Source organism: Diplotaxodon limnothrissa, linkage group LG12 (genome assembly GCF_057381915.1).
Source record: "Diplotaxodon limnothrissa isolate DT_005_m linkage group LG12, D_limnothrissa_male_GT1.1, whole genome shotgun sequence".
In the NCBI taxonomy this organism is placed as follows: domain Eukaryota; kingdom Metazoa; phylum Chordata; class Actinopteri; order Cichliformes; family Cichlidae; genus Diplotaxodon; species Diplotaxodon limnothrissa.
The window spans coordinates 35,781,242-35,804,071 of record NC_140607.1 but is presented as its reverse complement, the minus strand read 5'-3'; the positions used below and the strand labels follow the sequence as shown (position 1 = coordinate 35,804,071).

Sequence of the window (22,830 nt, the reverse complement as noted above, 5' to 3'; positions counted from 1 at the left end):
TTGCTTATGTTAACGTATATCCATGATGTCTATCTTTTCTAGACATCCGAGAAGTGTGTCATATCTGTTTTTATTTAGACAGCGGCATGACACAGTGAGCAAGAGGTCTAGTTTCAAAACCTCCCCGACAGCAGGAATTGTCTTTGTTGAAATGCCCTCAGGCGATATTGACTCATCCACCAACTCTGTGTGCTCTCTATAGCTAATCCTGCTCTTTGTTCTCCTGGAGGGGGGGAACTCTGTCGTGGATCAATAAATCATCACAAAAATAAGTCTGATTGTGAAGTTGAGCTGAAACTTCTCAAACAAAGAAAACACATATTGAGGTTTTTTGGAGCTCAGGGTAGACTCACTGCACTCAGGTGATGCTGAAGCTGGCAGACAACTTCATGAAAGGCTCACAAACTTGATTTCAGGACAGATGTGGATTAAAAGAAGCCAAACAGTAAAGTGAGACTGGCATCGAGCTGCATCTGAGGATGAAAATTAACTGACACTTATCATATTGTATAGTTTACTGTGTCTGAAAGCTAATTTAATGTAAACGAACGTGATGCCGCTGCACCTGTTTCAAGTTTTACATAAGACCTCCAGTAAATACCTGGCGTCTGTGAAGATTTCAATGGTAATCAGCGGATAATGTGTTTCATTTATTTATGGTGAGTGGGATTGGATCCCCCATAACTGTGTTTTCAGTTTTACAGTGTTCTGGAGAAATCCACCATTAGATGGTCGTTAGAAATGGATGGATGGATGTTGTCCTTCCAAAATGTTGAGAAGCAGTAAGACAACTCGTAAAAGCACATGTTTATCATCCACTGAGCGTAGTGTGCAGCCCACAATCAGCTTCGCAGATATGCTGAATATGTAAGTTGCACTAATTAAGCTTCTTAAGCCTGTTTATAGTTCCTGCTCGGCTGCAAGCTGCTTTGCAAGCCACCTCCAAAAAAGATCCTCCTTTTGATGCGATGTTTTATTGTTGCCGTCCCCGTTTTATGCTTCCCATTTATGCATGCTTTTGGTTACCATGGCAACTCCAAACTGGGAGCCCAGTTCAGTCGTCACCTTAAAATTGTAAATTAACCTCACTGGTAATCCATTTGAACAAAATACAACTTGGTGTTAGACGTGTGAGACGAGGAGATTATTGACTGACCACTTTCCCAAACATTCATTTCTACCTTTGCATTAAAACTCTTTACTGGACGATGCTGACAGCAACAAATGAAAACACCTGGGTTGGTGACAGGTGTAACAGTTAGTTGGTGGATACTTCCTAAACTGTAAATAAACTTTTACTTTGAAGGACATCAAGGTCTCAACAGAACGTACCAAATGTAGAAGTGCAGATACAGATACTAATTTAATGATTTCAGTCAGCTTGAACATCTATTATGGAGAACACAGAGAAACATAAAGGGTAAAAAATGAGCTTGTTGTAGACATGTGACTTTGCCTGTGAAAAAATGAATATGAACATGGTGAAAGAAATCGCTCAGAAATAAGTTGGAATAGTTTCTATTGAGAGCTCCAATAGATTTTGTTGTTTAATTCAATTCATCGAGCTATAAGCAAATATTAGATGGCTCGTGTCCAAGCCATAGAGAGAATAAAGGTGGTATAAATGTGGAATTTAGTGAATAAATATAATCGTCATTAACATGAAATCATTATCATCATTAAATTAAGATAAATAAACACCACTCGAATAAAGAAATCCAGAAGTGACAGAAACAACATGTGGGATGACGGCAACGCCTGAACAGAAGCTCCGACTCAATTTATTGTATTTACCACCGCATTCGGTTTCAGAGGACGTGTGAGGACGTCCCAGAACTGAAGTAAAGCAACAAATATAAATTAGAGTACATGGAAATTACTTCTCTGGGCTTTAATGTTTCCCACAGAGATAATGTTAAACTATTTGAAATTCATTTTGATTAATTTGATGTGTGTGTGTTTGTTACTTTTCAGCCTGGAGACTCTCCTCACATGCTGTCCATCCCAGTGACCTGGGTGAAAGAGGGAGGCATGGTGCGACTCGATAAAAAGTACCTGCAGACAGACTTCAAAGGAGTCAGCACTGATAACATTGTCTACAGCATCCTCCCCTCAGAGGGGCAACCCAAATATGGTACCTTAACACTCAGTGACACTTTCCTTTAATATTTCCAAACAAGCTGTTTTATCTGCTGTATGATTGTAATATTGTAGATTTTCCAACAGTTAGTACATAATTAATTTCAAATGTAATTTCTAAACTTTATTAAACATAAATTTTAACTCTAATTTTGCTTTTAAGGTAAATATAACATCTTACTCACCTTCTCCGTCCAGGTGAGGTGTTGCTGGTGTCCATGCCGGCTGACGGCCCCCCAGAGGGTTGGCTTCCCTCGCTAACAGACGACCGCAGCTTTACAGCAACGACTTCCTTCACGCAGCAAGACGTGAACGACGGTGCGGTCTGGTACCGCCACTTTGGCACCGGCAGCAGCGGTGACTCCTTCCTGTTCCAGGTCAGTGCTGATGCACCCTGTCCACAGAGGACCAGTTTCACACATGCCTTTGTTTTGGCTCCTGGCAGCTGAAATGAAAAGATTATGTTTGAGTTTAAAGCATTTTACACATTTATACAGGTGACAGATTAAAGGAAAAAACCTCTAACTCCTGCAGGGAGAGCCTACAGCTCTATTAAAGCTCTATCCACAGTGTCTTATTGTTTTGTATACAAAACTGAAACAAAGAAAGCTGCACCGTCAAAACTGAAAGTGAACAGAAAACCAACTCGAACCATCACAGATTTCTTCTTTTATTATGAAGTCGTTGCAAAGCAAAACCATCAAGTGTCAAAACTTAAAGTAAACAAAATGCAGATGCATTAAACATGATTAATACAATGTAACAACAAAACATATTTACACGTTTATAACACATAAAATATGACTTTCATTTTTTTCTGGATATTTATGTTGAACATGACAAAAGATTTTAGATGGTAAGGTCATATTATGTAAGCCATTATGTGGATAATAATGTGGTCATCTCAGGCATAAGACACACCCATCTGTCATTCAAACCTTCTGTTTGTGAAGGGTAGCCAATCAGAAGAAAGCTGGCTTAAAGGACTGTATAAAGCAGCTGAGTTGCTGCACCGAACCCAGTTTAAGTCAAATAGGGATTATTTTTGAACTGAACTGCGGGGGTTGAGATATTTTTGCCACTGACTTTGTGCTAATACCACAGCAAGGTATCAATATTTTCCAAAACCCGATAAAAGAACATGAATACGAACTGCGCCGTGAGATGAAACTTCAGGGGGATAAGAAACAAGAAATGGAGATGATGACAGGCACACATTTTGCCACATTTTCCTTGTAATATTTTTGCTTTTGTGGCCTTGTTCTCTGTTGTGTTTCTCTGTGTTTATCTCTTCTCTCCTTTGGAAACCAAAAGTCTCCAACCTTTCCGACATCTCTCCCTCCAGCTCGTCTTTCACCACTTACCGCCTCTGCTCTTCTCTTCTTTATTCTTGTAACCGTTTGAGACTGTGTGGTTTATAGGATGCTATAAAAATGTTCTTTGCTTTTTATTTGAGAAAGTACAGCCTGCTTATCATTCAGCATTTGTTTTATGCACCAAACACTTCACTACTGGTTTAGTGTCTGTTAATGCAGCCGGCATTTTGGCTGGATTTATGCCTCCTGGTTTGTTTCCCTCTTTCCTTGTTCCAGTTTTTTCACTGCAGATTTCTTCCCCCTCTTTTCAAACTTTCCGTGTGAAGCATAGGCACTTAAAATCCACCCATAGTGGCCTATCTCAATTAGCGTTAATGACACCAAATTACACTGAAATTGTTTTCAAATTCAAGACAATTGCACTAAAACTGATGGCGCATTCATCACACCACGGTTAGAGTGTTTTCACGCCAGCCTCGGCTTCACATCACCTCCATTAGAAAAACAAAAGAGGCAGCCAAAAGCTTGTAGCTACATCTAATCATCCCTCACACTCCGTCCAACCCCTCACCTTTTGGCTTCATCCATCAGAGTAGATGCATTTCAATTTACACAGTGCTCAATTCAAATTAAATTCGAAAGTGTCTCATCATTTCTCCGGGAAGTGGTGAAGACATGACATAGAGAAGCGAAACCCATCATCGGTGCGGTTTGTTAAAGGTAGCGATTAAACTTGACGGCTTGTCAGGGTGGTATTATTGTCCTCCTCTGGATTTTTATCAAAAGCATGCGATGCCTTCTTGGAATGGGTTGATTTGAAATTCACTTTGGTTCTGCAACTCTGGGCTCTGCAGCAGAACGGAGGGTGCTCAGCTGCATTCTGCACATAAATCATAAACCACGTTCAAACCAGACGGATCGGAATCTGTGCCCCTGCAACTTTTTCCTCTCATGCTTGACTTTTATGTTGTTGTTTGGAAGCTGAGGAGTATCTTAAGCGGTTTATCAGGTTTGTTAATGGGAAGATAACAGACAGCTATGTTACAATCACAGTAAGTAGACAGCTCCAAAAACAATTTAAAAGATTTATTGACAAGTTATTTATCTTTCTTTAAGCAGGAAAATATGACTGTTGAGATTAAAAGAAAAAAAGAAAAGTGTGCAGCAGTACAGTCAATAGTTGTTGCATGAACTAAATACATACACAGATACACACAGTTTCAGAAACCACCGAACTGCCTGCACTAAATGTCTACGCCCTGTCCTGTGGGTGCTGGACTGACAGAAGCCCATCTGGGCCCCGTGGGCTAAAGCCCTGCCACTAAACCCTCATCCTGAAGCCATACCCCGGATCTGGCTCCAGGTGAGGTCCCAGTAGCCCTGTCTCATGCACAGTACAGGATTATAAATCAGTTATAATCAGAGGCCATTTGAAGTCATGCAAATTTCAACGCATTTTTCCAAATTCAGCTCAAATTTAAGGACAAACATAAGGAACGAGTCTTGGGACTGAAGACAGTAACTTCACACTTGAATGATTGCTCAATTGTATGTTTAAATTCAATGCGGAGCCACTGAGTCACCATTTAATCATTCTCAGGGAAAGTTAAAAGTCATGTTCAATAAGGACAAATCCTTTGATTTTGACAAACAGTCACACGGGGTGCATTAGTTTTAATGTGAGGATGTGGAGAAATTGTGAAATGACTCATGCAGAGAGACTCATCCACATCCATCACCCGAAATACTCAATCTAAAGGACAAAGGTTAAAGCGCTTGTCATTATTGTATGCTGAGCAGAGAGGGGAAATTCATTTTTCTTTTACATCATCTTTTTCTTTTGTATAAAACTAAAAGATTTAAGACAATATGTGAATGAAACGCAAGGAAAGTACATGTTTTAAGAAAATGGTAATTATTAGAACTACAACAGATGTTGATTGATGAGAACCAGGTTGTAGAAAATCAATTTTAACTCTCAGCCTAAAGTTACAATAAAATGAAACAAATAAAGAGAAACTGTAACAGTAAATCTGCCAATTTCATCTGAAGCTACAAATGAGCCTGCAAGACATTCCTGATTTTATCAATGCCAATTGTCACTTTATTTCAAATATTTTGTCTTCCTGTGTGCTCTTGTGCCTTGTTTTCTTTTCTTTTCTTTCATGACCCCAAAATCCTGGAAAACACCCTGCTTACCTTACCGTTCTCTTTTAACTGACACGAATGGGGTTTTTTCTTCCTACAAAAAGTCCATATTAATTTTTGATGTTTATTCCCGTTGCATGGAGGTCCTAAATTTTATTTAAAGTGGTATTAAAAGGTCTTAAATTTAACGTGTAGCAGTCCTGCAGTATTCTGGCAGCGATAAAGCTGCTGAACCTTTCTTTGGAAGTCTCATGGATTGGATTTTAAACCTTATGAAGATTATAAAATAGGGTATGTCTTTTTATGTTGAAGCAAATCAACATGATCAATAATTTTCTGCAGCAGCACCAGCTTCAATAAATCCAGCTGACTCAACACTGCCTCTCATGACAACACATTACTTGTGATTGGTGCCGCTGACTCCAGGCTTCATGCTGCTCCTACATTACTTCTGACTGACAAAGCTGACTACAGGTTCTTGAACTTTCCTTCCTGCAAATGCCACTGATGTGTCAGGAACAAGCTGCAGCGGAATAAGTAAGTGGGGACAGAAATTGGCTTTTAGAATGAACAGCCAAGGCTTCTGCCTCTGCATGTCTATCAGGGGACTAAACAATTTATGGCTACATACGTTAGAGGGCTCGAGTAAGACAACAGTGCATTCGCTTAAAAGTTTTCAAAAGTGTTGCGTCAGCAGACAGGAAGAGAGCTAAATTTCAAATCTGGTTTTGTTCCAGTGAAGAACACAGAGACGATTAGACTGATCCACTATCATCTTTCTCTATTTAGCAATTCAATTAGGGTAATCTTAAATTCTAATTGAAACGATCAGCTGCTTCACAAACACGCAGAAAGGTCAAAGGTTATAGACTGAACTGACTAACAAAGACACAGATACTTATACATAAAGTACTGTAATTAAATACCAAAGTAAGGGACAGATTTCAACACAGTGAGCTGTAATATAATTCAAATAATTCAAAAAGTATACCAACAGCGACTCGAGCATCAATCAAAGTGGCCAAGCCTCTAACTCCAGTTTTCATATGGATGACCTTTAGTTTTGAAAGGATATTAGAGAGAGAGAGTCAGGGGGAGTGACGCACAGAAAATGCTCCAGGGAAGACTTGAGCATCAGGCCTTTGCAGGCTTTGAGCATGTGGGTTATCTGTTCTCAACCAGGTGAGCAGCGCCTACAACTGTTTCATTCCACTGTCAGTTTGAACATTTAATATGGGAGCCAGCCTTAAGTGGACATGAGAGGAAGTCCAGTACATGCAGTACCTGGCATGTTCATGGCATATATATATTGAGATATAGATATATTTATAAATAGATCTTACAAAGGTCCATTGGGTTTCCGGACCGGCAATCCATGGAATTACCAAAAATAGAGAGGGGATAGCTTAACGTATGAAACAGGACAAGCCTGCCGTGTAATCCATTTATTTCAACAAAGTAACTGTATTCTGTTTAACGGTAACTGTAACGGAATACAGTTACTCATTTTTTGTATTTTACACACGTAACGCTGATGCGTAAATTCCGTTACTCCCCAACACTGAACATATATGACACTAAATAAAACCCAAGGATGCAAAATCACCAAAGCATAGATTAAAATGTTAACATATAACATATTAAACAAACATCAAATATCTCTTTAGAACTAAAATGCAAACGCAGAAACAAAATCACTGAAACACAGACAGTAATGCTGAACCACTTTTCATTTTGCTTAGCCGAAAAAAAATTATACAAAAGTCAAATAAGTGCAAATGTAATTACAAGTACACTTACTACACCACAGAGTAAATATCTCTGACATCACACATCCTAAACCAGATCTTTAGCCTGAAGTTCTAAAGTTTGTATTCATCAATGCAACAACATGATTGGCTCCTACGTTTCTTGGTTCAGCTGCTGATTGGCTCTCAGACGTGGAACGACCTCCATCTTCAGCATTTCAGGATTTTCCCTCAGATTTGGTTACAGGCTTCTTTGACTGTTTTATAAAGTCTGTGATATACGGGTGTTATTCCAAGTTATTATTTTACCCACTGAATATTTTCCTTGCAACACAAACAGTAACTGCACGTGAGGTGACATTTCCACAGTTTTTCAGTATGAGAGATGACAAATTATTTTTAATTTGTAAGTGATTACTTTAAGTTTTTACTTCACAGACACATCAGCCTGAAGCATACGTTGAGAAACAGAACAGCTGTCCACTGCTGCTCCTTAACAAAAACCCTCAGAGGCTCCATCTGCGTCCTTTTTTTAAAAGTCTTGAAACACGTTTAGTGTGGATTTCAGAACATCGTTTAAGAGCAAACAGCAGTGGTGTGGCTTCAGAGTAATAACTGCTCCAATGCTGAAAGAAAAACGAAAACTCGAGCTGAATTTTACTCAGATCGACGTCTCTTTTTTAATATTCTCACGGTGTAGGCAGTGATTTATGAAAAGAAGCACACTGAGTCTCTGTGGCTCGTTCCTGCAGTGCAGCCTGATGCCAGGCTCACTTTATGTTCCTGTTCAGTTATTAGACTGCAGCTTGTTTTCATCAAAGCGGTTGTGTCTTACTTCTGGTGGTTCTCAGTATGTCATCAGCTGTGTCACTCAGAAATTAATTATAATATGCCTTTGCAGTGGAAAAACAAGACATTGTTTCAGCTGGTATGCTGCAGATTGAGACTTAAGGCTTTTCAAGCCTTACAGTGAGCAGAGGCAGACTAAGGATGCTGAGGTGGATGGAGTTTGTTGAAGATGCGGCTCATATAGGAGGCTGTGTACCTGTTTGTCTGTGCAGGTTTCCACAGAGGCAGAACCAGTCGTTCAGAGCGATGCTCAGACCTTCACCATAGGAGTCATGCCTCAGATCCCAGGATTCCCACAGCTGGCCCCCGACTGCGACCTACAGATCACGGTGAGAGGAAAACACGCAAAAAGACACCATGGTGGAAGCCATGACATGCTGTATGAAAGTCTTAGAAAACAATGGCTTCAACAACAGATGATGTTGTTATTGTCAATTATACAGCTACTATAATGCACATTCTTTTTTTAATTTACTCTGTAGACCCATTTATTGTATTATATTCTGCTTTTTACATGAAAATGTCACATTTAGATTTTCACCTCTTAAGCCATTTTATTTTATTGTTCACTGTTTTGACTGCTGCAACAGTAAAATACATTTTTTCCTTATTTTGCACTAAACTACATGATTATTTGTGAAAACTCAGCAATAGTTTTGACTGTGAATAACCATCAGCTGATCTTTTTTGGTTTCTAGTCTGAAGTTTCTGTCAGCAGCACGTCCTCAGACATCGCCCTGACATCCTTTCTGTATGTTTTCCTGTTAAACAAACCCCCCAAAAATGTTGCTTTTGAGAAGATTAAGAAACTTATGAGAAGATGCTTAGCGACCAGAGAGACTGGTGACCTTTCACCCTGAAATCTGTTTCTCATTCCACTGAGCTGAGTGACCTTGACCATTTATACATAAATAAATGTGCAATCTGCTGTATATTGTTCATTGGATGTAGGTTCAGCTACAGAAAGGTTGACTGGGGAGATAATTCAGCAAAATCCATGTTTAAAACTCGACTGTGTAAAGTTCATTTATAAAGTCTCGTACTCGACACAGCGTTGATTAAAAAAGGAGACATTAGAGTGGCTGCAAGAATTAGCGACTCGGACGGCATATTAGAGCTTTTGAAGGTAATAAGAAAATGTAAGTGGTCTGGGGAGTGCTTGTAGTTTTTGGAGGGAAAAAACCTTCAGATTTTGAGATTAAAGTAATAAATTTGTGAGGGGAAAAATGACAGGAAATTTAAGAGAATAAAACTCATAAATATGTGAGGTTTTTTCTTGTACATTTGTAAGAGAAAACTTCAGAAATTTTAAAGAAAGGAGCTCATAAATTTACAAGAGAAAAGATCACAGTGAGGTTGAGAAAATGAGAAAAAAAATGATTTATGATAAATGGAATGAATTCACATATTTCAACTTCTGGAACCAATAAATCATACAAATCATTTCTAAACACCAACAGCGCTCTTTTCAACCACATTATTTCAGCCACAACATCAAATCACCAACTCGCTTTCATTGTGGCGAGTTGGTGTAAGTCCACGATGGAGTCGTCCTCCATCAGGGTGTGAGACGATAGAGACGAGCATGTGGGGAATATCTGTAAAGTGCAAATCCAAAAAAACGTAACATCAATATTTAAGATTGATTTTATTTATGAGGAGAGAAAAACACAAATTTATAAGAAGAAACTTACAAATTAGTCCAAGAATTCCCACTAACAGAGTGCAGTGTCACCAAAACGACTACACACATCCAGGTTGTCCTGTGAGTCACACAACAATTAGTTACAATTACAATTTGTTTTTTAAGTATTCCTCTGAATAATTTGGGGGTTTTTTTTAATTGTGAAGTGGCTTTGGTGACATTATCCTGTATTAGTGGGTTTGTTTTGACACATTTTTGAGTTTCACTGTGAAAAGGGAGCAGCCAAAAGTTTTTTTCTTGCATCTTACAACTTTTTTAGTTTTTTTCCTGGTGAAATGCTTTCGATCCTAAAGAGACTCCTTATGTTTGTGGTTGTTTTCTGGTGATTTCTGCCTAGAAATAGAGGATATAGAAGCTTACCTCGTTTCTCACCTTAATGTGTGTGTGTGTGTGTGTGTGTGTGTGTGTGTGTGTGTGTGTGTGTGTGTGTAGGCTCTGGAGGCTCAGGTGACAGAGATAACGCCTTCAGCGCTGTCCTTCGTCGACTCTGAGACTCCCAGCGAGAAGCTCGTCTACAGTATCACCAAACCTCTACCATCGGGACAAGGTCAGCCACACACGCACACACTCGTGCAGCTTTTCCCTCATAATGTGGAAAAGATTAACAGGATTAAAATCTAACTCCTGTCAGGGGGTAGGAGCCTTATAACTAGATACAGTGGGTAAGTTTCTGAGTTCATGTTTGATTTTCAGCTCAGAGCTGGAGAGGGAGAAGTTAAAGTGTCAAGAAGTTATACTGTTTCTCATTAATTATCACTTAAATAGTCACAAGTCGGGTGCTGTTAATCCACAATTTGGTGGGATGGAGCGGTGCAATGAGGCAAAGGTTTCTTCCTGTTTTTTTGGGGGGGTTGTTATAAAACTGGAAAACTCTTTGCATCCAGAACATCTGTGGAAAAATGCAAATAGAGATGAACTGCTCTGTGCCATATTCGACTGGAGATAGACACCTTACAGCCAAATTTTGGTCAGACACATAATCCACATGGTAGTGCTGTCATATCAAAATTAGACATGATTAGACCAAATTATGTGTCACAGAAAATGAGCCAATTTACAGAGGCTGCAAAAACATAACCAAACACACGTGAAATGCACAGAGAGACACAGAGTAAAAGGTTCCTTAGCAAAGCATACTGGGAAGCCTGGACTGTGTATGCACACAGAAGGCTGATTAGTGATAACCACAGCTGGGGAATGAGACACAGGCACAAACAATCAGGACACAAATGAAAACCCAAATTAACACAAGAGGAAACTAGCTGTCCGAATAAAACAGGAAGAGAGCTACGACCCCAACTGAAACAAAAAAGACACGGAAATATAAACGAACTAACTGAGGGGGAGAATGCAGAAATTGAAGAATTCACAACTACCCCAACACATGAAGCAGAACTTCATAATCCAGGCCCACTAAAGCTCAGAATACTAGAATAACAATGAATCAAAACACGAGCCTGCAAAACAGAAATGTGATGACCAAAACCACAAAAAATGAAATTTAGTATTGATGAGAATAAACCAAAAATGTAAAGCAGCTGTGAGAATGGACAGAAAACTACAGCAAATCATGAGAGGAAGCACCAAGGCTCAGAGTTTTTACCTGAGATCTGCAAATAGGTACAGAGACCAGGAGTTTTATACTTGTCTGGAAGTCTTACATTATCTAAAATGAGGGCTAAGTACAGTCACATCTTTTGGTATTAGAGGATAACAGAGCACTGCAGACAATCTTGTCTTGTTCTTTCTGAGTAAGCCATTACTTCTTGTTAATTTCTTGTTTGCAGAGGCATCAAATATTTGCTGAGGAGTTGAAATGTTGTCACATTTTATTATTGGTGCATAATGCATGAGGTTGTTACAGAGTTATTTGTACCTTGATAGAAGAAAACGTTACTTTCCTGCAGGTTGAGACCTCGTAGTGCTCAGTGGAAGTTACTCTGGGGAGACTATCAGGACATCACATCCTTGTTTGTTTATCACACGGTTAATTTGTCGTTTGATCAAAGAAGTAGGTTAAAATATACAACTGATCATGTTTTTTTAAGACTTGTCACCCAAAATATTCCTTTAAAATGTTGACCTTTATTTCATGTTGTGTTTAATAACGAGGAACGGGGGAAAATAGGAACAAAGTACATGCACATCATGTTACGACACGCTTCTCTTGTAATGTGTCCAAATTAGTCTCCAAGAAAGTCATTTTCCCTAGAGTGGTTTTAGCTTTGGATAGTGGCATCCTTCCAATCCCATTTTCTGCCAATTATCCGGATCAGTTTGCAGGGATAGCAGTCAAAGCAGAGATGCCCGCACCTCCCTCTCACCAGGCACCTCCTCTAGCTGCTCGGGGGGATATCCAGCCAGCTGAGAGATGCAATCTCTCCGTTGCCTGAAGCACCTCATCCAAGAGGCTGGACCACCTGAACCACCTCAGCTGGCTGTTTTCGATGTGGAGCAGCAGCTCTGATCTCTACCAGCAGTCTTGGTTTTGTTCCCAGCTCGCAACAGTAGGCGAGCGTTGCAGTGTACATGGACCAGTACATCAACACATACTCGCACTGCAGCCATATCATTTATATCACACCTGGATCTGTGGTCATATGACCTGATGTGGTTTAAGTGGCCTCATTTCAGTTTCACCAAGTGAACCAACTGTGTAAAGGCTTATTGAATGTGTTACCCACCAACCTCAGTGTTTAACTCACTATTTTAAAGGCTAATCCAGATATAATTTAGTGTGTTACAGCACAAGTGTTGTATACTTTAGAATGAACAGCAGTGTATTAGATCATAATTTATGTGTAAAGAGCCTTATGAGGCCATTCTAATAAAGAGCATATAAAGTGCACCTTGTTACATTTTATTAGTGTATAATAAAATAAAGTGAGACTACAAAGTTTAGGAAGGGGGATCATGTTCTGCAGAGCACTTAGCTGTAATGACTGGCTCAAGAGTTTGGCTTTTCCCAGCTTGGAGTCGCAGAAACTACCAACCTTCTGCTTCCAAGTCTGCTTCAGTAGCGTCGCCGCCCTCCAAAATAATTTCATTATCGTCTTTCCGTGTATAAGGATGAGCATTGCTTTCATTTTTGCAGAATTTAATGTGCCGTTCAGACATTCATTTCATCGCTGGACCATCTGTCAGAGTGCTGCATCATTTTCAGCTCTCTGTCTAATGAAAGAGAAAAGCGATTTACAATGGGTCATATTCATCAGCTAATGGACTGATAAATTTGTGTGTAGACTTTTTGAACGGCGCCAAACAGAAGGAGGAGGAAAACTTCTGTTTTTGTGGGAATGTTTTTCAGGATTTTTAGTTTTTTTTTTAAAACCCTGAAAGTTTTAGTTCTTTTTAGTTAAATGACAATATATTGGTCAAAATAAGTTTGAAGTTTCCGGTTTTCTGTAAGAATAAAGTTGGAAGTTAAAGGATTTCACCAAACATTTTCAGAGGGAAGAGCTGTTTGGGAGAAATTAGCATCCTTATTGTTTTAATTAAAGCATGGCATGCAGCTTTCCTTTACTACAAGGTAGCTAACAGCCTTCTAACAAAGTCTTGTTTAAATGTTGCCTCAGACTCCAATGTGCAAAAACCTCCTGGGTACCTCGTATCTGAGGTATTTGGGGCATGTCCGGCTGGGAGGAGACCCCGGGGCGGGAACACAGGCTTGGGAACATCTCAGTGTCCTCTGAGAGGCGCTGGCAGAGATGAACTGGCGAGAGGGACGTCACAGCATCTTTGCTCAGCCCCTGTGACCTCACATCCTGCATTTCTTTATTTCCGATATTAACGTTTTGTTTTTCTGCTTGGCCTTTAACATCTTACTTCCAGCCTTATTCTCAGCATCTTTAGTGACCCGGTCAGCTCTCTGTTCTGTTTCACTTGCTACACGCTCAAACAAAATCTCATCATGTGCTGATTTTTTGTTTCCAGGGACCATCGAGCATCGGGACAGGCCATACACACACGTGCAACATTTCACTCAGGCTGATGTGAATAACGGCAAGATCATCTACAGACCACCGCAGGCTCCATCACACCTCCAGGAGCTCTACCAGTACTCCTTCACCGGTAAGATGTTACTCACACTTCACCTCCAGCTCCTTTATGCACCAGATCAGCCAGATGTACTTAGTTCAGAGACCTGTCACTGAATTACACTGTTTTACCTCTTTGATTGTTGTCCTTGTTTTTGTTTAAACCAGTGGTCCCCAAACTAAAACAAAGGGTTTGAATAGTCTTATCCACTGACAGACACCATTTGCACCACGGTTCAATAATCATTTGCCATTAGCAGCATCCACACGTCGTATCAGGCCGACTGCAGAGCCTGAGGGTCACACAGGTGCTATCAGTAAACAGTCAGTGTCAAGTCTGAGTGTTTTTGACTTGTTTTAAAAAACAACTCTGTCCTTTTCACCTGGATGCTTCTGATAAAAGGGTCACTCTGGGCTAAAATCATGCCTTTAAAACCCCTCATGACAGTCCACTTTCTGGTCATTAATTTGAGATTTTAATCTCTAATTATATTACACCTTTTTACACCAAATTGTGACTTTACCCCACTCAGAGTGGACCTCGTCTACACTAGCTAACTGTTAGATGTAAAAACAGATATCCTAACAGCTTTTAAAGCCTTACATGGCTTTAATAGTTTGTCTAATTACATCTGAGCTTCTGAAAATGGGAGACTGTGTGTAAAAATTGTTAAACTCCTCAAACTTCAATCACATATTGATTGCTTGTCCCAAAACAAATGGTCCTAACTGAACGTTTATATTACAGTATTACATGTTAATCATTATTAAAGTTTGAGTCTTTAGTGTTTCTGTCTTTTATTGCCACTCATGATCACCTTTTTTCTTGCAAAGCTTTTAACAATAAAATTAGCCTTGCATGGTTAGTAATTGAAGAGGTTGATGGGTTGGACAAGGAAGAGCAGAGTTTTAGCATTTCGAAAACTATCAGAGGACGCTAAGACGTTTCCAGAAGCACAGACCTCCGTTTAAAAAGATCTTCCATAATCCGAGATCAAAGCATACTTTTATTTTCTTAATCTGGGTTTATGGAGCTCCAGTGGAAGCTTTGCATCAGTAAATCATCCTCATTGCCTCTGAGTTTATACAGTATGGGCTTTTCTCTTTAGTGAAACACCGTCACCTCTGCATGAATCCTCTGTTTTTTACTTTTATCGCTTCCTGGCTGTAACTCCTTTCTGTTTTTAACCCCAACAGGCCTGCCGGAGTCGCTGAGCGTTTATTTCACAGGTAAATACTTCATCTCGCTGAATTTAAAAAGTAAGAGGAGGAAGAAGACAAAAGAGAGGCAGTTTGTCTCCTCCTCACCCAGTCCTCTCCTTTCTCATCTTTTTCATTGTAAATCTCTCAATCCTCACCTCCTCCTCCACACTCCATTTTCTCCTCCCGTCTTCTCCCCTCTGCTATCAATTCCTTCTTTTTTATCTTCCCTTCTTCACCTCCTTCAACTTTTCTCCACCTATCCTTCTTCTCTCTCCCCCTGTGTCTCCTTTTATTCGTTTCTCTCTCATTTCCACTTTTATTTCAGTTCCTTTCTTAATTATATCGCTTTCCCTTTTCAGTCCTAAAGTTCTCCTTTTCCCTCTTTTCCACCGTACATTTTAGATTCTTCTCTCTGAATTTCACCTCTGTTTTGCTCCTCTCCTACTCCTGTTTCCTGTTTCCCCTCTCCTGGTTTTTGTCTTCCCCATAAATGTTCCTCCCCTTGGATTTTTCCTCACCTCTTATGTTTTTCCTGTTCTATTCATCTTTCTCTCAGCTTTTAAGTTCATCACCTCTCTAATCTCTCCTCTTTTCACACCCAGTGCTTCTCTCCATCCTCTTCTCCTCTTTCGCTCCTTTGCCATTAGTACACTGATCCACTTCAACTGAAGTCGTCAGATCCTTTATGATTCTCTGTTTTCGAACTTTGACCTTGAACCTTAAGATAAAAACAAGGCTTACTGAACATTTGGAAGCGTGCCATCACTTTCTAACTCCACCCCAACAGCAGTCTGTGTTTACAGGTGTCACCAAAGTGTTTTTCACTTTAGTGTCGGTCCTCGGGAGCACACAGTGCTTTCAGGCTCTGCTCCAGTTCAGTCTTAAGTGACTTCTATAGGTCCCTAAAAGAGAAAAAATGACCTTTACCCAAAGCTCAGCTGCAGTTATCAGGACACTGTTGCTGATCTGCAGCGCAGAAGATAAATTACATTTACCTGAACAGCTGCTGTACGCGCTCAGATATTGTTTTTATATTTAATTTTGAGCATTTAAATTTTTTTATCAGGTTCATACCTCTTGTCTTCTTCATTATGTAATCAGCAGACTAGCCAGTTAACTGATTAGTTACAAGCACACCTTTCATTAGTAATCAGCTTTTGTTAATTACATGCATTTGCTGCTTTCCTCTTTAAATATTTTTTAATACAAAAACACGGTGGCAGTTTTCTGGCTTTAATCCGTTCCAAATTATTCATCAGCTCTCAATCTGAGACATTAAGTCGAACTTTCACTCACTGCGCTGTTTCTGTTCTGGTGTTTAACTTTAATGACAGGAGACCTGGAGGCTGAGAAAGAAAGCAGCAATACCTAAAACAAGTGCAAAAACAGGCACCGGTCATACATGTGAACGGTAGCGAGCCAAACAGATCTGCAAGGAGTAAACAAAGGAAAATTCCTGGGAAAAATCCAGGAAAGGTCGTACACGAGAAGCTCAAGTGTGACCTCAGAGGAATATAACTAAAAACAGGAGTGCTGGAAGACTTGGCTAAACAAGAAGGAAAGATGATGCATCAGCGAGCACAGAGATGCTGCAAATTTATAGAATAAATAAATAAGAGTCATAAAGGAAGTAAAGACAACAGTGTGATCAGACTAAGACTTCCAAAATAAAACAGGAAATTGCTTAACAGACACACAACACTGAAGTCCACTTGTGAGTTTAGACTAATTTACAGTGAATTACAGCACAGCTAACAGCTAAGCAACTAAACAGCCCTCCAAAAAGCAATAACACCAGTTTTATTGTATTGAATCTGACAGACAAATGATTGTAATAAGTCTGTATTGCAGTTTAACTCAGTTCAAACAAAGGTCACTCTACTTACACTGTAAGTGCAAACAAACTCTTACTATGATAAACTATAAATATTGCAGCTCTCAGTCAGCTGAGCTGTGTGAATAAGTTTTCATCAAGTGTCACGATTTTATGGTGTTTCAGAGAAATCACCCTCTCAGTTATTCCAATTACTCTAAGTGATCAAAGTTTATTCATCATTAAAATTAATAACTGTACATAAAACACTTCATAAACAGTCATTATTGGATTAATCTGAATCAGATTGATGACTTCATTCATGTTCATCAGTTTAACCGTGTACTTTGTGTCTGTGCTCATTTATTTTTTCTTCATTCATTGATGCAACCATGAACTATAATAATAAATGATTTAAAATGATAATGTTGGTTCAGCTTTTAAACGCAGACAACAAAAACAGCTCCTTATAGCACAGAGTGTGCCTCGTATCAGGGTAAGCACTGATGGTTAGTGCTCACCCTGTTCAACCACGATCCATCATTACTGCAGCAAAGACAAAAGCGCGACTTCATTCTAAGAATTTCTACCTGTGGTTAAAAGTTACAGCAAATAAATGTTGTTTTAAAGGTTTTGTAGTTTTATTTGTATCTTCATTGAAATGCCTCCGTAGCCCTGTACAAACCTGTGCTTCTAAATGAATTGGTTCTTACTGTGGGTAGAGAAAATTGTCCCCTTGTATCTTGATAATAATGTATGCTTCAGCATAATTCAGCACTATTGTGGGACTGTCGTTTCAATTGCGGCCCTTCACTTACTTTCACGACAGCACTCATCTAAAGCCTAAACGTTTCAGTCTGAAGGAAGAAAATTTGAGTTTAAAATGATCAGAAATGTGTGGAAGAGAGAAAATATCTCTGTTGCCACTCAAGTTTTACCCTTGCTGACACAAACCCGAAGGGTATTTGTGTCTCCAGCTGGAATCAAACCAGCAACCTTTTACTTGCCAATTAAATGTGTTAAGAGCTACACCATCAGAGTCACACAGTGGTGAAAACTCTCGGGAATTTTGTCTTTTTAATTCAGATTATTGAAGATTGTTATAAGGTAAAACAAAAGAGCAGCAAAATAATAAAATCATAATATATTTTTATATAAAGCTGTTTTTTCCCCCTCTCATTTATGTCCAGGTGACAAAATTGACAGTTGTCTTGTTGCTGTTTCAATTTTAAATCATGTGTTAATGCAAAGCGACAAGTGGCCCCATTAAGTAGAGTTTACACTCTAACACCTTTTTTGGCTTGATTCTGTTTTTTTAAAATTAATTAATAACTTCAGCCTCTATGATGTGCTTTATTTTTATAATCTTGACTTTTAGGTTGTTAAATTTCCTTAAAAAGATTTCTTTGTGAAGTAAAAGAAGCTGGGAAGCTCATTAGCGGTGATGTGTTAGAGGTGTGCGTTTGTTTTTGGACTAATTTGTGTCTGTGTGTTTCCTCTGTGTCATGTATGATCTGTGTGGTTGCTTTAATGATATTCTTCTTCTCCTCCTTCTTGCATGCGTGTGCTTCAGTGTCAGATGGCGAGCACAACACGCCTGAGCTGGACTTTGCCGTCCTGCTGCTGACAAACCACCAGCAGCCGCCGGTGTTTCAGGTTCTGGACCCTCTGCTGGAGGTCAGCCTCAGAGGACAAGCTGCCATCGGTAAGATTATATAAACGCAAAAACAGGCTCGTACAAAAACTATTTAAGAAGAGAACTTGTTGAGGGCCGGCTGTTCATGCTTCTAACTCTTCTCCATTTCTGTGGCGCATGCAGGCGGTCAGCAGCTGGCCGTGAGCGACGTTGACACGGCTCCAGATGAGCTGGAGTTCGAGGTGGTAGAAGCTCCCGTCCATGGAGAGCTGATAAAGACTGACGGCAACACAAAGATTCGCATGACTAATGGTAAAGTACAACACACTGACACTGCTGGGACCAGAGGAACAGGATGGACATTTATTTGTCTGATTTTAGTTTTTAAACTTTTTTATGGATCTGTAAATTATCACATCATTTGATGTTCAGCTAATAGATTTTAACACTGCATAGTCACATGAGGCTGGCTCGTAGGGCTCGTGTCATTTTTACTTTAGTCTCAGCTTGAGTTGAACTGCACACCAGCTTTAAAGTTAATGTGAAACAGAAGCTTGGCCGCCCGCTTAAGAAGAAAGAATATTTTTGTGGCCTCAAAAATTTAGTTATTGTCAGTTTTTTTTGTCCTCACGTCTTCTTTTTCCCTGCTTGTATAACCGCGTCTCTGGTGGAAAGGTAACAGAAAAGCAGGCGGACTAAAATCAACACATGAAACTACAGTTGTAACATCCACATTTCCTCCGTCTTTTCAGGTGACACCTTCACTTTCAGCGACGTCACCCGCAATGTCCTGCTCTACCACCACTCCGGGCTCTCCACCCAAGATGATGCCATCACCTTCTCAGTTAGCGACGGTATCTCCATGGCTGCCACAGTAGTGCAGGTGGTGGTTCTAGGCGCTGGAGGCAGCGGGCCACAGCAGGACCCCATCGCCACGCTCTCGCTGGAAGTGGGCGAGAAAAGCAGCACTGTCATCAGACGCTCACACCTGGCTTACACGGTGAGTTAGGAGAGCTGCGTGCCAGTGAGAGTGTTTAGTGTTTGAATTACGCTGAGCTTTGGTTTATGTATTACGCAAGTGTCATGGGGTCTTGTGTGGAAAAGAGAGGTTGTGCAGGCAGGTTCAGAAAGATATAATATTAAAAAGAAAGACATGGTGTACAGAAGAAGAAGAAGAAAAAGGAGAAGAATACATATGGTGATGCAGGAAAGTGGAAAAGAAGCGAAACACGAAGCATGACTAAAGAAGGATTTTAAAAAATCCAAGCAGCAGGGAACACACCAAACATGCATGAAAATCCACAGTAGGATCTGATAATGGGCTGTCCCCAGGCTGTGTCGCGTCCTGGTTTGGGCTCGGCAGTCGGAGCTGATTGCACGCACTCAAAACTATGCTCGCAGTTCTGTGAGACATGAGCCAGCAAATGCATATTGCACGAGCTATGGTTCGAATAGATGATTTTAGGGCCTTTCCGGGCCTGTTTGCTGCTTCTGTGGCCTGGTGCTATCTTTCAAAGTCCAGCTGTCCATCCCTATATCAGCCCTAGAATAGACAGGCATATGCACTCAATGATGGAGAGACATATTCAGCTTATTTTCAGCTCCATATTTTTATTTTGGACTCCATTGGAGAAACTTTGCATCGTTCACAGTTTAAAATCATCTTCATTTATCTTGCTAGTACATGCCTGTGCTACAGTATGGTTTGATGTGGTTGCATAGAGAAAAATAAAAAATATAGGTGAGTGTTGTTGTATATATAAATAAAGAATACACTTATGTGTTTTTCTTAGTTTAAAAACAATCAGCCAATTTGTGTGTCTCTCTTGCAAGGCTGAGGTTTTGCTGTACTATACAAATGTCACTTTAGTTCATTGCTAAGTGGTTGCCAGGCAACATGAAGGCCTTATATCATTTATCTCATAACATCCCAGTTTTGTGGAAATAAATGAGATGATATTGTTGTGAAATTAAAATATGAAGCCTTTATAAAGCTACATGCTGATGGACAACCCGATGATTTTATAATGTGTGATATAGATATGAATCTTCAGGGGCCTGAGATGTACCTGACTGTTAGTCGATCCACTGACTGAAACAAGCTGTAAACTCCGTCTTCCTTTAAAGCTACAAGTCAGCTTTGATGTGACTGGGTGACCCTTATTTAATAAACAGAGCCAAGTTCTTGTTGACGCCTACAGTATAGGTAAGGTTAGTTTTCTTTAGCAGGCTACCAAAAAATTACCAATCCCAAAACCAAACCTGGATATATTAGAGAGAACCCATGTCTGTATGGGTTCTCTCCAGGTACTCCAACTTCCTCGTCCAATGACATGCATGGGGTTAGATCACAGCAGGTAGTGATTCTAAATTACCAGCATGTGTGAATAGTTGTCTATCTTTATGTGATAGCCCTGTAAAAGATTGGTGAAGGGAACGCTCCAACCTCCCAGGTACCCTGAATTGGATAAGCAGAGGATGGATGCGCAACACCATCCAAGGGCCGGGGGTGACCGGAGGAAGATAGGCAATGTTTTATATATTGTATCCTATGTGTGTGACATGAGGGAAATTTTACAGCACAGAATAATTTTGTGAATGAAGAGTTGTAGGTGAGACTTGCTGTTTTCATTTTAAGTACAGTATCACTAAAGTCTGTTTGGTCCCTCAGGATGACTCATCTCCAGATGACCAGATTCGACTCCAGCTGGTGTCGGTGCCAATGTACGGCATCCTGACCAGGAGCCAGTCCCAGCAGGAGCACCAGGAGCTGAGGGAGTACTCCTCCTTCACAATGGAGGACATCAATAAGCACAGGATCAGGTATGGGTAGCAACAGCTACTCGGTGGGACTAGTTAAGACGTTTAAAATCCTCCAGACAACGAGGACAGCATTTAGTAAATGTTGCAATGGTGTGTTTTTATGTGACCTGTGAAGCACTTTACCCCACCTCAAAGACACGGGTGTTTAATTACGGCTTTCTGTGAAGGTTTAAATGTTTCTTCAGAGACTTACAAAACTGTAATATCAGTATAACATCTGCACTTGAACTAAAAATGACTTTCAAAAACCCTCGGTTGTCCCCAGAAGCAGTCAGTGAAAATGCGATAAAGATTCACAAAGCTCGATGGGAGTCTACAAAAAATGTTAATATTTTTATTAACGGCTGCCTCACGGCGACAGCGTTTGAGTAACTAGGAGTAGTTATATGTAAAAGCTGAGGTCTTATCACCTTCACCTGCAGGCCTGCTCTGGTTTCATCTATTTTTATTGGGTTGAGTCAGTTTTTTTTTTAAATGTGGCACATTGAAAACAACATGGAGTGAGGTAATATCTGTTCATCTAGTATACACAAGCACACATGATAAACATAAATGAAATTAAAGAAAAACATATTTTAAAAAAAGAAAGCAAAAATGACAACAATAAAAATAATGAATAGATGCTTAGACTGGTTTTCAATAGCAGGCAGGATTCACATTCTCGAACAAGCAGTGGCTCAGAGCACCGTGCAGCTCTGAGCCACTTGGGTTCGGACTTACTTAGATGTTGAGGTGTTATGGGTTCAACCAGAAGGCAAGCATGGGGCAGACACAGGACATGCTGGGGAGAAAAAGTCTTTCTGCCAGTTGGGAACATTTTGGTGTCGCCCTGGAAGTGCTGGAGGTGGTGGCATTGGACAGTGAGGCATCTGCATCACTCGTTGGACTGCTAAGCTGGATAAGCAGTAGAAAATTGATGGAGTGGGGGTAGAAAAAATTTAAAGAAATAAAGAAAAAGCTTATACCCTTTTGGTTTTTAGGTGAGAGGAGGAGGTTTTTAAGCCTCTAATAAAGAGGCAGCTGTAAAGGAATAGCCTGGTGTCGAGGCCACTCTGTGCAATAAAACACCGTCTCGGGTTCTTCAGTCTGCAGTCGTACTCACGATCAATTTCTCTGATTGCATCTCGAGTCAGCGGGAATCACTTTCCCTGTCAGCTTCAAGCTGCAGAAGACGCTGTAACAGCTTGCAGATCCATTTTGCTTTCCTTTAATCCTAATGTTTCTTCTCATGAAATGAGAGCTCCACAGACATTAACCAAAACCCGGTAAGAAAACAAACGTATTAACTGGAAGTTATTCAGTAGTCTTTCTCCCGTTGCGTTCAATGAATCAGCCTGTTGGCATTAGCAAAGCCAATTAACTTAGCTCTGATTGTACCTGCAAGTGGTAGTAAGGCCCCTATGAGAGGCACTA

General features: G+C 40.1%; 1 protein-coding gene across 1 annotated transcript in view; it reads left to right on the top strand.

Moving 5' to 3' along the window:
• The window catches only part of fras1 (Fraser extracellular matrix complex subunit 1), a 302,138-nt gene that overhangs the window by 226,071 nt on the left and 53,237 nt on the right, over positions 1 to 22,830 (top strand). Inside the window, exons 29-38 of the mRNA XM_085367553.1 lie at positions 1,975 to 2,134; positions 2,338 to 2,516; positions 8,413 to 8,529; positions 10,338 to 10,452; positions 13,839 to 13,976; positions 15,140 to 15,172; positions 18,532 to 18,663; positions 18,778 to 18,906; positions 19,347 to 19,594; positions 21,266 to 21,417. Coding sequence (XP_085223679.1) covers positions 1,975 to 2,134; positions 2,338 to 2,516; positions 8,413 to 8,529; positions 10,338 to 10,452; positions 13,839 to 13,976; positions 15,140 to 15,172; positions 18,532 to 18,663; positions 18,778 to 18,906; positions 19,347 to 19,594; positions 21,266 to 21,417 — 1,403 coding nt within the window. The remainder of the gene's footprint in view (positions 1 to 1,974; positions 2,135 to 2,337; positions 2,517 to 8,412; positions 8,530 to 10,337; positions 10,453 to 13,838; positions 13,977 to 15,139; positions 15,173 to 18,531; positions 18,664 to 18,777; positions 18,907 to 19,346; positions 19,595 to 21,265; positions 21,418 to 22,830) is intronic.